This window comes from Notolabrus celidotus, chromosome 22 (genome assembly GCF_009762535.1).
Source record: "Notolabrus celidotus isolate fNotCel1 chromosome 22, fNotCel1.pri, whole genome shotgun sequence".
NCBI classification, from domain to species: domain Eukaryota; kingdom Metazoa; phylum Chordata; class Actinopteri; order Labriformes; family Labridae; genus Notolabrus; species Notolabrus celidotus.
Window position 1 is genome coordinate 21,284,877 of NC_048293.1, and position 16,542 is coordinate 21,301,418.

At 39.2% G+C, this 16,542-nt stretch overlaps 1 protein-coding gene across 2 annotated transcripts; it reads left to right on the plus strand.

The window, feature by feature from the left end:
• Nucleotides 1-550: 550 nt before the first annotated feature.
• LOC117806835 (interferon-inducible GTPase 5-like) lies at nt 551-15,360 on the plus strand. 2 transcript variants are annotated; one of them, XM_034675912.1, is made up of 4 exons: nt 551-703; nt 11,837-11,848; nt 12,370-12,943; nt 14,042-15,360. In XM_034675912.1, exons 3-4 carry the CDS (start codon nt 12,385-12,387, stop codon nt 14,677-14,679), a joined length of 1,197 nt encoding a protein of 398 aa, XP_034531803.1. In that variant the 5' UTR covers nt 551-703; nt 11,837-11,848; nt 12,370-12,384; the 3' UTR covers nt 14,680-15,360. The 2 variants fall into 2 exon arrangements, with proteins under 2 accessions (XP_034531803.1, XP_034531804.1); XM_034675913.1 differs by lacking the exons at nt 11,837-11,848; nt 12,370-12,943; nt 14,042-15,360 and adding exons at nt 3,827-4,406; nt 4,905-5,537 and having other exon boundaries at nt 559-703.
• Nucleotides 15,361-16,542: the final 1,182 nt, after the last annotated feature.

Here is a 16,542-nt window from a genome sequence, read left to right on the forward strand (position 1 = left end):
GCTGTGGTTTCATGAAGTCATGATGTCTTCAAAGGACACGAGGAGCGATCTGTGATGAAGTGAACACAAAGTCATTGTCTCTGCAGGAAACTTTCTTCTTTTGTTCTAAACTCTTTCTCTCACTTTCCTTCTTTGAGAATAACTTTTGTACATTTGTACATATCAGAAACACAGCCAGTAAGCTACTTCAAATGGGAAAAACTGCTCTTTTAACTACTGAAACATCACCTCACAATTAATTCACCATTAATAGTGCCTTTGAAAAATGAAGGAATAATACAAAACTTTTAATATGTGATGTCTCTAAAGGCCTCATAAAGGCTCCCAACATCAAGTTGATGAACAGAGAAAAGTTTCATGTGAAAAAAAAATCTTGAAGGATGATTTCTTGTTTCAGCCGAAACAAGGGGCCAACGACAAGGTCAATATAAGGTGATGTTTTGGTAACCCACAGGATGTGTGAGAGTGTGCAGCGTGCACTGTTTCCTGTAGATCAGAATGTTTCTTGTAAGTCAGCTGTTCCTCAAGTAACCAATCAGTGGTCCTAAATTAACACAACGCCTTTTACTTGGTTACTGCGCAGAGGGCAGATAAACTCTGTATATATAGAAGTAATAAAACGCTGTGGGTGTTACTGTCGCAAGTGAAGGACTGGTTCAGTGTTCTGCTCTCCTCTCATCTGTTCCTACATCAGGACTCCAGGGTGAGTAGCTTCAAATCTTCAGCACAAGTCCTCTAGCTGCTTATCACAGTGACAAACAGGTACAGGTAGGTCAGCGGTCATGCTGATAACTCATCTTTATTTATATAGCACCATTCATACAGTCAAGCGTGCAGCCCAAAGTGCTTCACAAAAGATCAGAGAGACAGAAAACAACAGAATTAGGTAAAAGGATACACGACTAGAACAAGATAGAGGAAAGTGATATGAAATACTGAGAAATCAAATATAATATAATAAGATGGAATAAAATAAATAAATAAAAATGATGCTAAAACAATGATCATGAAGGTAATAATGCAGTCCATGGCTAATAGGAAATTACTCCAAGTTAAAAGCCAGATTAGAAAGGTAAGTCTTTAGTTTACTTTTAAAAGCACTCAGAGAGCTTGCTGTTTTAATGTCCAGAGGCAGAGTTCAGAGTTAGGTGCATGAAAACAGGAAGCTCTCTGGCTGGTGTTACTGTGAGAACAAGCGACAACCTCCGGTCTAAAAATATGAGTAAATGCAGAAGTGTTAAAAGCTGCAGCTCATCGAGGATCCTCTTGAGGCTGGCTCCGGAAGTACCGGAAGTCACATACACATGAATGGGTAAAAGACGATCTTTGCAGCAGAAATAAACATGTTTACAGCCTGGTACAAAAGATGAGTGTAGTCTGAATAGCTAATTTCTCGATGTCCTCTCACTGTGAGGGGGGTGAATTTTTTTCTAATTCGGCAATTTCGAAGATATTGAGATCACTAGTCTTCCAATGAGAGGCACAGCTGCCTGCAGGAACACTGCAGCTGTTGGCTAGGAGGCTCAAAGCCCGCCTCTTTACGTCCCACTGGCTCGACAGAAGTAATATGGCTGCCGCTGCCGATTGGCCTCAAAACAGCGTTCAGAAACAGATGGTTGACGTCACGGATACTCCATATTTTTTACAGTCTATGTGTGAGACACATAAGGAACATTAACCCTATAGCGCCAAGCGTATCATATTTGATACCTCATTTTTTGAGACCTCTACATCATCAGTGTGATATATTTTTTCAGTAAAAACCTGATGTATACAATCAGATACATGCAGTGCACTGATAAACCACCAGATGTGAGTAATCCATGCACCAGAAGGACGTCACTTGCTGTGGATCAGAGACCCTCTTGAGGTTTTCAGGGAAATTTTTACAGATTTTGAAAAAGTTTGGATGAAAAATACTTTAAAATTGTTCCTGAAACTTCAAGAGGAATAGTTACTGGATTGATGCAAAGTAAAATTAATTAATATTTCATTACTTAATTTCATATTCAAACCGTGTTGAAATGTGTGTATCAAAATTGATACAGTAGGTATATAAGGTCATTTATTTAGAAATCTGTCAATCATCATTTTATTACATTTCATACATTATGCATTCCATAAAGCAACATACAGTCTTTTTATTATTTAAGAACATGTTTACATGACATAATGAGGTATATTTAGAGTAGAAATTGAGATATTTATAATGTATATTGTATTTTTATATATGCAACCTGCTGTATCATGATGATTGATGACTAGTTGAATGTTACAATGGCTCCTTAGTAAATAGTTGTCTTTTGCTCATGGATATCCACTATGAATTGAACAATTCAGAGAAGAAACAAACAATAAATATGTTTTTTTTGTTGTGTAGCAGATACAGAATATGTATGACATTGTCCTGCAGCATTGAAAAAAAACCCTCTAGGTTTGAAATTACTTTGGTAAAAAATTTGAAGCAAACTCAAAGTTTAAAAGGCTAAACATTTTGTTTTTATATGTTTCAGTTTGTTTAAAAAAGAAGACATTTTGAGCAAAAAAATTTGCACCAAAATGTCTGATGTATCAAATATGATACAAATTAAAACTCATATATGAAAAATTCTGTTTAATTTTTATATATATTTTTTTTTTGTCCGAAGGTCTAATAAACACTCCATTTTCAAATAATTAGAATTTTCTGGCAATTATTTGATGGTTCAGGCTTTGGGGTTAAAAAGGGAAGCATTCGAGGACCTCAGAGATCGTGGTGGAACATAAAATGACAGGAGATCAGTGATGTATGGAGGAGCAAGGCTGTTAGGAGCTTTAAAAATAAGTAAAGGTACTTTAAAATCAATTCTAAAAGAAACCGGTAACCAGTGCAGATAAGAGGGTTTATGTGATCTGCTTTATCTTTTCCGTGTTAAAACTGGCAGCAGCATTATAAATGAGTTGCTTTTTTTCAGAGACTTTTTGGGCAGACTGGGGAAAGGGAGTTGCAATAATCAATACGAGTGGTGATAAAATAATGAATTAAAATTTCAGGGTCTTTCTGAGATAAAAAAAAAAAAAGTCTGACTTTTGCTATGTTTCTAAGATGGTAAAATGAAGTTCATACAATCTTATTAAAATGAGCATTAAATTGAATCTGAAGCTAATACCACTGATACTGTAAAACACAGCACTACTGCTTTGTACTTTGTCTCCGTACTGTCTGCTTTTGTTCCTATTTAAAAAAAAAACAGTTTTATCGTTTAATTTTAAAAGTTCTTGCTCATCCATACCTTACTTGTCAGAGCCCCTGTGGTGAGAGCTTCTTAGACTCTGATCCGGACTACAGTACAGTCCTGAGCAAAGCACCTCATCGGGTCAGAGGGGACAGGTTTACTCCGGCTGTAGATAGCAGCTTTTTTGTACCTCTTTTTTAAGAACGCATTATGTATTGATTACCATCTGGACATAAAGATCATTTTAACCATTATAACAAAAAGGGTATCTAAATCTGACTACCAACCCCAGCTTTAAGCTGACATGTAGCAGCAGTTTTCCAGGGTGGTTTGAGGCTGCTTTGTTTCTTTGTGGTTTGTTGCTGGGGCAACAGTGTCTACAGAGAATTTTAGTTTTTTATTAAAATCAAGTGAGATTCAAGAGGGAGGGTTCATAGACAGCAAATGCACCATCACCTTTTGTTTTGCAGTTAGAGTTAGTTATTAAGGCGTTAACTTTGACAGCCCTAATTTGTTGACAAATTAAGTGAAATTAGATAAAAGTAGCTTCACTTTATTTACATATTTACTAGAGAATAATCATGACTATCAAACTTCTCTTCTACTCACAGTTTTCAAAAAGAAGCATCATGGGAAATCTATTTTCAAAGAGATCAGTTGAAGATGAAGTTAAAGAAGCTCTACAGAACAATGATGAAGCCTTGGCTGCTGCAAAGATCCAGGAGTATTTGGATGAGGAGAAAAGCATCCCTCTGAATATTGCCGTCACAGGAGAGTCTGGCTCTGGTAAATCCACCTTTGTTAACGCCATTAGAGGCGTAGATGATGATGATGAGAGAGCTGCTCCTACTGGTACTGAAGAAACCACCACAGAGGTCACATCGTACCCCCATCCAAACTTTCCTAACGTCACAGTTTGGGATCTTCCTGGTATCGGCACCGTGAAATTTCCAGCTGCAAAATACCTGAAGCTGGTTGGATTTGAGAAGTTCGATCTCTTCATTATCGTCTCAAGTGAACGCTTCAGAGAAAATGACGTGAAGCTGGCGAAGGAGATACAGAAGATGAAGAAGAAGTTCTACTTTGTTCGCTCAAAGATTGACAACGACATACGTCAGGAGAAAAAGAAAAAGAAAAATGACTTTAATGAAGACAGGACCCTTGGACGAATCAGGGAATACTGCATTCAGGGTAGGTGATGTATCCTAAAGAAGACAGAAAAGATCAAAGTGTCTGTTTATACTTCAGTGCTTACGATGTTCTTCAAACACTAATGCTGTTAGCTGTCTTTAATTTTGTGTTTCAGTTTCTCAGATTACAGAAATCCAATAACTTTCTGTTCACTGTTAACTAACAGCAAATGTGTCTGATAGAACCTGACTTCATGTTTCACTTGGTAACTTCAGGAACTTAAAGCACCAGACTCACAAATATTAACAAAATAAACTTACAATTATGTTGCAGAAAGTAATAATCAAGCATCGTAAATATGAATGTGGGGAGGAGTTTAGTGTATTATCATACAATGATGATATTTAAAGATGACTAGAAATATGAGACCCTCTTGAAACCACACACCAGTACTAGATTTTACCTCTAGTGGTTCTCTGTTGAGGTCACACCCTTATGGAGGAAAAACTTGAGTTGAAAAAAAGCCCATCAGATTTTGTGTTTCTTTTTTTGACACAGGTCTTCAGAGGCTAGATTTCGAGTCTCCTCAGGTCTTCCTGGTGTCCAGCTGTGAGCTCCACCTCTATGACTTCCCTAAGTTACTGAGGACCCTGGAGGAAGAACTTCCTGAACTCAAGAGGGACGCCTTTCTGATCGCCATGCCAAATATCAGCCTGGAGATGATCGACAAGAAGAAAAAGGCTTTTAAATCAAAGATAAAATACGTAGCTACTCTCTCTGCAGCTGTAGCAGCTGTACCAGTTCCTGGTCTCTCTATTGCTGTTGATCTAAGCTTGCTGGTCGGTGCTGTCACTCGATATGTATTTGGCTTTGGTCTTAACACCTCCTCACTAAAGAGAATGTCAAACTACACAGGTGTTCCTTATGAGGAATTGAGGAACGTCATTGTGTCACCACTGGCAGCAGAAAAAATAACTCCTGATCTTGTTATGAAGATATTAATTCAAACTGCAAGCATCGCTGCTTTAATGGCAGCAGAGGAAGCATCCAGATTCATTCCAATACTTGGAATCCTAGCATCAATGGCCCTCTCTTTTACCGCAACCTACAAAGCTCTCAACATTTTCCTCGACAAGCTCGCTGAGGATGCACAGAGGGTTCTCCAAAAGGCTCTGGGTTGGAACACCTGAGTGTTATTAGGGCCCGAGCACCGCCGGTGGCCACCGGGGGCGAAGGCCCTCTTGTAACCCTAAGGATTATTTTTATCCTTTCTTCCGCCACTTCTAGGGGACTTTTGGCCACCCCAACTTTCATGAAAGCACGAATATTTTTGCACACTCATCGAGCCTGGTAAAAAAAATTGATAATTTATTTGTCTCAAAAATCTTTTTGCAAAAATGTGCTCACTAGCGGCCCCTAAAATTTTCAAAATCGCCTTATTTTGAGCTACATGCTTGAAAATTTTTACGCATATTAATGGCATCATGACACGCAAAAAAGCCTCTCACACCCATATCCAAAACTCAACAGGAAGAGCGCCACCTACTTTTGAAAGTCTAAATTTGCTCCAAAAAGTACCCAAAAACGCCCAAATCAGGGTGCATACTTTTGCTCATTTCTCCTAGAGCTTTTGTCTGATTCAGTCCAAACTAGGCACATTCTACAGTAAACCCATTGAGGATTAATACAAAGTAAAGGCATTCCATTTAGACAAAAGATGTGGGCGTGGCAGACTTTGGGGCGGGGCATCAAAAAAAACGTCAAAAAATTGATTTTTGTGACTTTAATATGCACGTAATTTCACCACATCCAACTCACTCGTCAGTCCATGAAAAAATTGCGACATTTTATTGGTTTCGCAAAAAAAGTAAAAAAAATGTGCTCACTGGCGCCCCCTACAGGTTTCAAAAACAACTCCCCATAGGGGTTATTTTGAGCTACATGCCTGGAAAATTGTACGCATATTCAGGACATCATGCCGCACAAAAAAGCCTCTTGCACCCATATCCCAAACTCAACAGGAAGAGCGCCACCTAGCTTTTATCATAAAAAACGCAGCTAGCATAAGGGTGCACGCAAACGTAGTTGCGCTCCACAGATTTTCTTTGATTCACTCCAAACCAAGGGCAACCTATAGTAGACAATTTTTCGAGAAACATTTATCCAGCCAATATATATATATTTTTTTTTATGTGGGCGTGGCAGCCGTCACAGCGGGGCATCAAACGCACACACAGCTTTGAATGACGCCCAAATAAGGGTGCATACTTTTGAGAGCTCCTCCTAGAGTTTTTCTCCGATTCAATTCAAATAAAGCACATTGTATAGCAGACATATTGACGATTACATTAGTGTTAAAGGAATTGTGTTCAGACAAAAATTGTGGGCGTGCCATGCGTTGAGGCAGGGCATGAAACGCACATACAGCTCTGAATGTGAAAAACAGGGCAAAATAAGGGTGCATACTTTTGACAGCTACTCCTACAGTTTTTCTCCAATTCAGTCCAAACTAGGCACATTCTACAGTAATCCCATTGACGATCAATACAAAGTAAAGGCATTACGTTCAGACAAAAGATGTAGGCGTGGCAAATTTTTGGGCGGGCCATAAAAAAAACCCCTCCAAAAATGGATTTTTGTGACTTTAATATGCACGTAATTTCACCTCATCCAAGACACTCGTCAATCCAGGGAAAAATTGCGCCATTTTATGGGTTTGGCCAAAAAAGTCGAAAAAATAGCTCACTAGCGCCCCCTACAGGTTTCAAAAACCCCTGCCCATAGGGGTTATTTTGAGCTACAAGCGTGAAAATTTGTACGCATATTCAGGACATCATGCCGCACAAAAAAGCCTCTTGCACCCATATCCCAAACTCAACAGGAAGAGCGCCACCTAGCTTTTATCATAAAAAACGCAGCCAAAATAAGGGTGCATACTTTTGCTCATTTCTCCTAGAGTTTTTATTCGATTCAGTCCAAACAAAGCACATTCAATAGCACACATATTGAGGATTAAATTAGTGTTAAAAGAATTCTGGTCCGATTAAAATTGTGGGCGTGGCATGTGTTTAGGCGGGGCATCAAAATGCAAGTGAGAAAAAAGCCCTGCAGAACTCATTTAAACAGCAAGGAAGGAGATCCAGCAGCAAAAATGCCAAAATAAGGGTGCATACTTTTGAGAGCTCCTCCTAGAGTTTTTATCCGATTCAGCCCAAACAAAGCACATTCTATAGCAGACATATTGAGGATTAAATTAGTGTTAAGGAAGGAGATCCAGCAACAAAAATCTGTTATGATGAGTCAAGCTGCACATCTGGAAATAAAGGACAATTACTGTTAATAATGTGTTATATTGTTTTTTTGGGCTACATTTTTAAGATATTCTTCAAATGCTCTTATTTGAATTTACTTTGACTTTCAGGCAGTGCATCAACGCACATACAGATTTCAATGTGAAAATGTAAAAAGGATTAAAGGAATTCTGTTCAGACTAAAATTGTGGGTGTGGCTTACTGTCAACTTACCTAAGGCAGCATATGCTCTCAGATCTTGCTCTCGCATCACGCAGCGGCAAACATCAAGCGGTGGGTAACGTGTGGGGGCGGCTCGCGTATGTGGCGGTGGCTCACGTAGGCGGCGGCTGCAGGTGTGCGAGGGCCCGTTCATCGGCTTTAATTATAGATTGTTCATCAGACGATTCACAGTTGCTTTTTACCATCCGATCTATCTGCAGCTACTTTTCAAATGTAAACATTACTAAACAACTTCTTTCTTTTCCTCATAGTTACTCTTATTGTTATATAAAACATTTTATAATGAAGAAAAACTTTAAATATCAGTACTTTGTTCAAATCAGGTCGAGGATTGTTAATGTCAAGAGATTTTGATTCTGTTCATAAAGATGTTCTTCAGTTTCAAATAAAATCATGATAAGGAGCTGAATTTGGTTGTTTTGTCTTTGTATGAAACACTTACATCTATTATTATTATTATTATTAGTAGTAGTAGTAGTAGTAGTAGTAGTAGTAGTAGTAGTATAATTATAACTATTTCTATTACTATTACTTAACATCAACATTAACGGTCCCATGAATCTTTGCAGCTGTGTCCTAAGTTAGGGTGTAAAGTCCACACTAAACCAAACGTTGAAATTAGTTAGTATGTAACTTAAGTTGTGTCGTTGTTTGGTTTCACCACAGAGAGGTAAGGTTCATCTTCACTAGTAGACAGTTACGTCCAAACTAACCAAAACATTGTCTCAGATATGACGTTAACACTTCCAGCAGCCAATCACAGGAAAGCACCAGTGTTGATGCATTGTTATCTTTCGTGCCTAATCAGCTGAATCAAACTAAAGTAATGATAACTATAGCCTAAAGCCTTAATCTACAGTGTGTATAATAAAAGTGACATTGAGTGGTACAATTATCAACTACAACATATGTTAATCATAGGAGGGCAAATCTTGGTCATCATATTTTTCCAAAGGATTTAATCTCTCGCGGAAATCGCGTTGCAGACGTCATATAGCTAGGAGGACCCTCTGTATCTCCTCATCATCCCACTTTTCAAAACGACGCGCCATGGCAGCTGATATACTCTACGGAGGACTTTACACCTACTAGGACCCAAATGTAAGAATCAAGCTGTAACTTAGGCTCACGTTGGAACTATCTCAGCTGGTGCAACGCCCAAAACGTTAGTAGAGTGTAAACTCCATCCTAAATGAGAAGTTACGTTCAAACTAGGCTACGTTTGAACTTAAGCACAGCTGGTGCAACAGGCTGCAGGTCAATGCAGGTGGCTCATTAACAGTCATTATCAATGTGTTCTTATTTGTAGTATGCCCACTGTGAGTTCACCTTGTCATTTAAAGTAAGCTCTCAACATCTTCTAATCCCATGTCATCCTGAGTGCTTCTGTTTTAGACAGATACACCAGCTTTGCAAAGATGGTGGTGTGTCATGCTAAAGAAAAATGTTGACCTTGAGACTTCAAATGAAAATCATCAAATTTAACGACTGAATCTTAACCTACTTCTGGATTCAATCACCAACATTAGTTTCTTTAAAATGTGAGGGCATCACAAATATATCTAACATTCAGTGTCTCTACTCCTCATCTCAACAAACCAAAGCTTTTAAGAGAAAACAACAGGAGTCTTCATGAGAGGAGGATTTAGTAACCTGCTGGGGATGTGAGGGCGTGCACCTTCAACTGTTTCTCATAAATTAAGTTGTTTCTTGTAAGTCAGATGCTTTGCAAACAACCAATCAGATGTCCTTTACCAACACAAGACGTGTATTATTAGATCAAATAAACCTGATCTGGTTCTGCATGTTTCTATAATTAATTCATGGGGGAAAGAATTTGGTGTGTACAGGTAAGAAGACATTCTTTAGTTTATCTGCAAAAATATCTCAAACAACACAAACACACACAACACAAGCAAAGAGATCAGGAAGTTAAATCACGTGTGAAGAGAGTGAAGCAGAGAGAACATCAGAGAATCACACAAAGAGATAAACCAGCTTCATACATTGATGTCAGAGAGGCAGTTGAGACAGAGATGTTCAGTTGGTTGTCATCTGCATAAAAATGATAGTGGACATGGTGATGAGCGATTATATGACAGTGTAAGTGTACAGTGAAAATGAAATAGGCCCCAGAATGCTTACTTGAGGAACACAACAGTTGTAAGCATGTGTCTTGAAACTCACAAGCACCATGGTTGATAAAAACTGTCTGTTAAAAAGATAAGAATGATTTAAAATAGGTGATGGATTTAAAAGTCGCTCAATGGTGGTAAACAGCACTCTGAGATTGTTTGGGTTATCTGAAATGATCTTTGAGGAATGGGCTGGTCTCTCTCTGCGGACTACATTATTATAAATAAAAACTTGCTCTTTAAAAATCTCAAAATGAACCTGTAATGTGCTTTTCCTCCAGCGTCTCTCTGCTCTCCTGCATTCTCTCTTAAAGTTGGGGTTGGTAGTGATGGAAAACTAGCATGAATTTGAATGTAGCATTTCCTCAGGACTCGGTCTAACCCCTCCCCTCAGAGCTCCTCCAATACGACGCCCCCACTCACATGCATGAGTGCCACTGATTCGCCACCATATGATGGTGACTGATTCAAAACCGGTCCTTGTGAAAGTTAAAAACACAAACAAACATGGCTGTTGTTAGTACTAACAACTCACAGCAAGCTGTTGATGTTTTAATGATGACTGTTTTTATTATCTGTAAGGTGACCTTGGGTGATTTGAAAGGCAGCCAAAATAAAATGTATTATTATTATTAGAGGAGAGACAAGAGGAGAAGTTTTTCATTCATTCAAACATTGATTGTTGTTTTGTTGGTTGGCGTGATCACGGCCGAGAGTGACCGGTTATTAAAGATCAACGTGTTCACAAATCGGCTTGTCATCCCTACAGTGTCCGGACGGACGCTACAATACATATACATTTCTGTAGGACTTACTAAATGTCATTATTCTTTACTTGTCAGAGCCCCCATGGTGAGAGCTTTTTAGACTCTGATCCGGACTACAGTCCTGAGCAAAGCACCTCATCGGGTCAGAGGGGACAGGCCTGAGGTCGAGCCAGAGGGGCAGTCAGTAGAGTCAGGGGAAGCAGAGGCAGGGGACGGGGAGTGCACGCCGGGGAAATGTACGTGCAGGATGCGGGCAGAACGGCAGGACGGGATTTGATTGGTTTCATTATTTGGCTCCTGATGGCAGTGATTGGTTGGTGTTTTCCCAGGTTTACTCCGGCTGTAGATAGCGGCTTTTTTTACCTCTTTTTAAAGAACACATTATGTATTGATTACTATCAGGACATAAAGATCATTTTAACCAGTATAACAAAAAGGGTATCTAAATCTGACTACCAACCCCAGCTTTAAGCTGACATGTAGCAGCAGTTTTCAGGTAGTTTGAGGCTGCTTTGTTTCTTTGTGGTTTGTGCTGGAGCAACAGTGTCTACAGAGAATTTTAGTTTTTTATTAAAATCATTAACAATGTCATCAAGTGAGCAGGATGTGGATGGAGGAAAAGTTCTTAGTAAATTTGAAAAAGTTTCAATAACTTGATGATTGATGTAACGCTTCTAAACAATAGTTTCTTGACAGTCATTTTCAGCAGAGAGGGCGGTGTTAAAAAAGATACTGAAATTATCAGAAACAGGGACTAGGGGGATGGATCAAATATCAATATTGATTCCCTTTGTAATGATCAAATCTTGAGTGTGTCCATGAATGTGTGTGTCAGATTGTACATGCTGTGTACAGCTCCCACTGTTTCTTGTAACTCTGGATGTTTCTTAGAGGTCAGCTGCTCTGCAAACAACCAATCAGAGCTCCTGAACCTCCCTCTGTCTAAAGGGCCGGACTCTCTGACTCTGATAAACTCCCTAACTGTTTCTGCTGTTTTGTCTCTGCTTCTCTTGAAGGTGAACGACTCGTACGGTGATCTGCGTTTGTCTCATCAGTTTCTTCTGTAGGTGAGTAAAGCCTTTAAAATAAAGAGACTCATTAGCTGCTTACTGCTCCCTAAATCAGGAACACAAACGTACAGACCCATGAATAACATGTTTATTTATATAGCTCAGTTTTTTGTAGAGGAGATTTACGGTGTATTGATCTGATGTGTTTGATTAAAATGTATTTTCATGTGAAACTCTAAAAGAAGACGACAAATGTCCCTTCTTACTTCATTGTCAGACTGATGTCAGATTCTGGTTAAAGTGGTGTCTTATGGTCAGTGGTGTGCAGAGGGGCTTCTCATGATGATATCAAAGTCTGAAATCAACCCCACTCTGTTCAACAAGTGTCCTGTTTTTACCTCTCCCCAGCTCTCTCTCCTATGAATACTTTAGTCCAGAGTATCTGATGATATCTTGATCTGTCACTGTAATGTCACGTACTAAACAATCATTCAACATGATGTTAAATTATTATAGAATGGCATTTTTCTTATATTTGTCTTATGTTTAATGATTTTTTAACTTCCCTTTCACTCCAGATTTAAAGAGTCATCATGGCAGATTTTTCTGATTATGAACAACTAACAAGAAAAGTCAAAGAAGATCTTCAAAAAGGCGACCTGGCCTCAGCTGCTGCACAGATCCAGAAGTATCGTGAAAAAGAGAAAAACATCCCTCTGAATATTGCCATCACAGGAGAGTCTGGCTCTGGTAAATCCACCTTTGTTAACGTGATTAGAGGCGTAGATAACAGAGATGAGGGAGCTGCTCCAACTGGAGCTGTGGAAACCACCAAGGAGGCTACACCGTACCCCCATCCAAACTATCCCAATGTTGTAATATGGGATCTTCCTGGTATCGGCACCGTGAATCATCCAGCTGCAGACTACCTGAAGAAAGTTGGATTTGAGAAGTACGACTTCTTTATCATCATCTCAGCTGATCGCTTCACAGAAAATGACGTGAAGCTGGCGAAGGAGATACGGAGGATGGGGAAGAAGTTCTACTTTGTTCGCTCAAAGATTGATAATTGCGTTCGTGAGGAGGGAAGAAGTCAGAGGAACTTCAATGAAGCACAGACCCTCAATAGAATCAGGGAAAACTGCTTTCAAGGTGAGTGAGATATCAAAAACAGAGTGAACCTATAGAAACCAGGGGTGCATCTCACTCAGCTGGAAGTGAAGCTTCCAGCAAAGCGTCTGCCCCCTGGTGGCTGGCTGCAGTATAGGTCAAAAACTCCGTCTCCCCCATTCATTTGAATGGGGGAGCAGTCACACTTTAAAAAATAAATACACATCATACGAATGTTTCTCACATCCGTATGCTGTGGTGATATGTAGTTAGTATTTGACTGTTTTGTGTTCAAGGCCTCTTTTTTCTGAAAAGTTTATTTTTCGTTAGTTATTAGAGTTTAAAAAACGGGGTTTTACTTCCGGGTTTCCTTTGATTCACAGCCGCCGTAGAGGGAAACTTCAAAGGACACACAGCGTCTTGTGACGCTACGCTGTAGGGCGGAGCTCGTTACAGTGGCTTCACAGGCTCTGGCTGCACAATGGCTGCGCCCAGGAGAGGGATTTTTTGGCTTCAGAACCGTGCAACGGGAAGAGGCGGAGCAACGCTGTCCATTTTTATTTACAGTCTATGATAGAAACCTATAAAATACAGAAGAGAAGAACATGTTGGTCAGGGATTAATGATTTAGGAAATATTTTTTTTTACTAACCTAAATTAAAACTTGAATTTAATACTGTGATTGAGTAAGGGATAATGTATAGTTAGCCGGTGATAATACCAAATAAATCTAGACAGGGTGAGACAAGTCCGCCCTGTGACAGACTGATGAAAGTGCAAGACTGATGGCTGGACGGCTGGTCAGAGCATCTCAGACAGTGCAGCTCTGATCTTGTTTTATCATGTTGAAATATAATCACAAATACAATTAATCATTGAGCCAGAAGTTTGTTTTTTCTGAAGAAAGATGATAGTTTTTCAAACACTAATGCTTTCAGCGTTCTTTAAATTCAATTTACAACTACTGAAATTACAGAAATCATACAACAATATCATTGATATTTAAAGTTGCTACATCTTTCTTTGTTCTAAAGTTATATAAATCATACCACTATAGTTTATTTTTGATCTGATGAGATCTTACCATCAGTGATAAAGCAAAAGAGCTCATCAGTTTGTTTCTGTTTCTTTCTTTGACAGGTCTGCAGGGTCAAGGTTTCAGGTCTCCTCAGGTCTTCCTGATTTCCAGCTTTGAGCTCCATCTCTATGATTTCCCTCTCTTGTTGCAGACCCTTGAGAGAGAACTTCCTGAACACAAGAGGGACACCTTTCTGCTCGCCATGCCAAATATCAGCCTGGAGGTCATCAACAAGAAGAAAAAGGCATTTTATGCCAAAATAGCGTTGGCTGCTACTCTCTCTGCAGCTGTAGGAGCTGCTCCAGTTCCTGGTCTTTCAGTTGCTGTTGACATAGCCATAATGGTCGGTGTTATCAGGGATTATCTGTACGGGTTTGGCCTTGACGCCCCGTCACTGCGGAGATTAGCTAATTGCACAGGTGTTCCTTTAGATGAATTGAAGACAGTCATCAAATCACAGCTGGCAGCAAAAGAAGTAACTGCTGGTCTTGTCCTGAAGTTGCTTCTTCAGTTGGCCAGCATGGCTGGTTTAATGGCAGCAGAGGAAGCAGCCAGACTCATTCCCATGCTTGGGATTGTAGCATCATCAGCGCTCTCTTTTACAACAACCTTTGGATCGCTTTACACTTTCCTCAATGAGCTTGCTGAAGATGCACAGAGGGTTTTTCAAAAGGCCCTGGGTTGTAACACCACAGGGTGAGAAAGGCAATCACCTTTAATCACATATTCAAAGTTCATGTCTAGAAATGAACTTCTTAACCATATCATTACTTTTTGCTATTTTGTAACTATTATATACAAGCCTCTGTTTAGTAACTTTTGATAGATTTATTCTGAGGTTGATTCAAAGACCTCTCTCTTCACGTATGCAGGTATAATTTAGTCAAACAAATGCAGGTATTCTTAAAAAACATTGAGCTTAAAGGGATTGTTTTGATTTGTCTGAGGCGGGTTGTACAAAGTGGAATAGTGAGTTTACTCAGAGGAGCTCCGGGCCCAACAATGAGTGATTCACTTCTGACTGGGGGAAACAGACAACAACAAAAAAAACAATCGTCACAGACAGAGCTGATAGTTTCTGATGACCAATCCTCAAAAAGTAAACTTTATACATTTTACAAACGACCAACACAACCAAAGTCAGTTTGGGGCCTTAATAATCTGTTGTTGAAACATAGCGGCTGATCGACAGATCAATTACTTAATCAAAACCATAGACTATATGAGATATGGACGTCGTGTCTTTAACGTCACCCATTGGTTTGTGAAGCGGCGTTTGGAAGCCTATCGCTGGCGGTCGCCATATTTGAAATGCTAGTTGACATAACGAGAGGTAAAGAGGTGGAGTTCAAGCGTGGCTAATTATGCAAAACTTGTGACCTTTATAGCTTCAAAACTAATGAGTTATAAAAATGCTTTTTGTAAACATGTTTATTTTTACTATACAGATATGCTTTTTGGAATGGGTGTGTATGTAGCTTCTTCTTCTTTTGGAGCCAGCCTCAAGTGGACACATGAGGAACTGCAGTTTATAGCACTTCTGTATTGGCTCAATTTCTCAAGACTGGAGGCTTCCGCTTGATTAAACTAATAAAGTGAATATAATACAACATCATTTTACATTTCCTCTGCTAAAAATAAAACAGCTTTGTGATTGATTTTCATAATAAACTTTCAGTTATATCAAACACTCTGAGCTTCTGTTTCTTGTAGCAGTGTGGACACAAAGGAAGGCAACATGATCAAATCAACAACTCTCTTTATTGATTGTTTTATTTCTCTGCAGACATGATGACATGTGAAGATGAGTATCAAGAATAAGAGATTAGTTAACATCATTTTGGATTCTTTGATAGTAAATAAAGTTCTTTAAAAGTTATTTTTTAAGAAAATTCAATAGATGATGCCTGTATCATGATCCTCTCTCTTCCTTTTTGCATTGTGCATTCTCGATCATAAAAAGAGGTACGAATGAGATCGATTGTGGCTGCTGCAACTCTTTAAAGCTATCAGGCATTGAACACACTGCAAACTCAATAAGAGGAGGAGACAGGTGAATAAGACTGTTACTTTAAAGAACATGAGCGGCTTTGTCATGACACAGAAACCCTGATGTAAGAGAGAGTGTCCAGGGCCCTTATGCACGTCCAGCCATTACACGAACGGGACCGTTAGTCTTAACGTACTGTTATGGAACGCCCCATTAGGCCGTGGTGTTAGCCGCATGCACAACTGCAAATAATTGACCAATTAACTAATTGTGCTATGAAAGTGAGGCTGGTGCAAAACATCATATGTCCTTTCCATAAGTGGGAATTTTTGCAGACTTAGCGTAAGGGAATTACCCACAGTTCATAGTATTGTGACGTGAAACATGGGATTCCCAGGGGCATGAAAAGGTAGACGAACACCGTAACATGGAGATAAAAAAAGGAGCGACAGTAAAGAAGCATGAAAGTTGCAATGAAATTTACAGGTAAAAAAGTTTAAATATAGAAAACAGCCTTAATCTATTTATCTTCACATATATGTGTATACAGTATGATTTATATATTTATAGTGA

Excerpts from the sequence above, each read along its gene's own strand:
- LOC117806835 (XM_034675912.1), top strand. The coding sequence starts at position 12,385 with ATGGCAGATTTTTCTGATTATGAACAACTAACAAGAAAAGTCAAAGAA. Across the intron at positions 12,944-14,041 it reads CAGGGAAAACTGCTTTCAAG|GTCTGCAGGGTCAAGGTTTC; the intron begins GTGAGTGAGATA and ends TTTCTTTGACAG.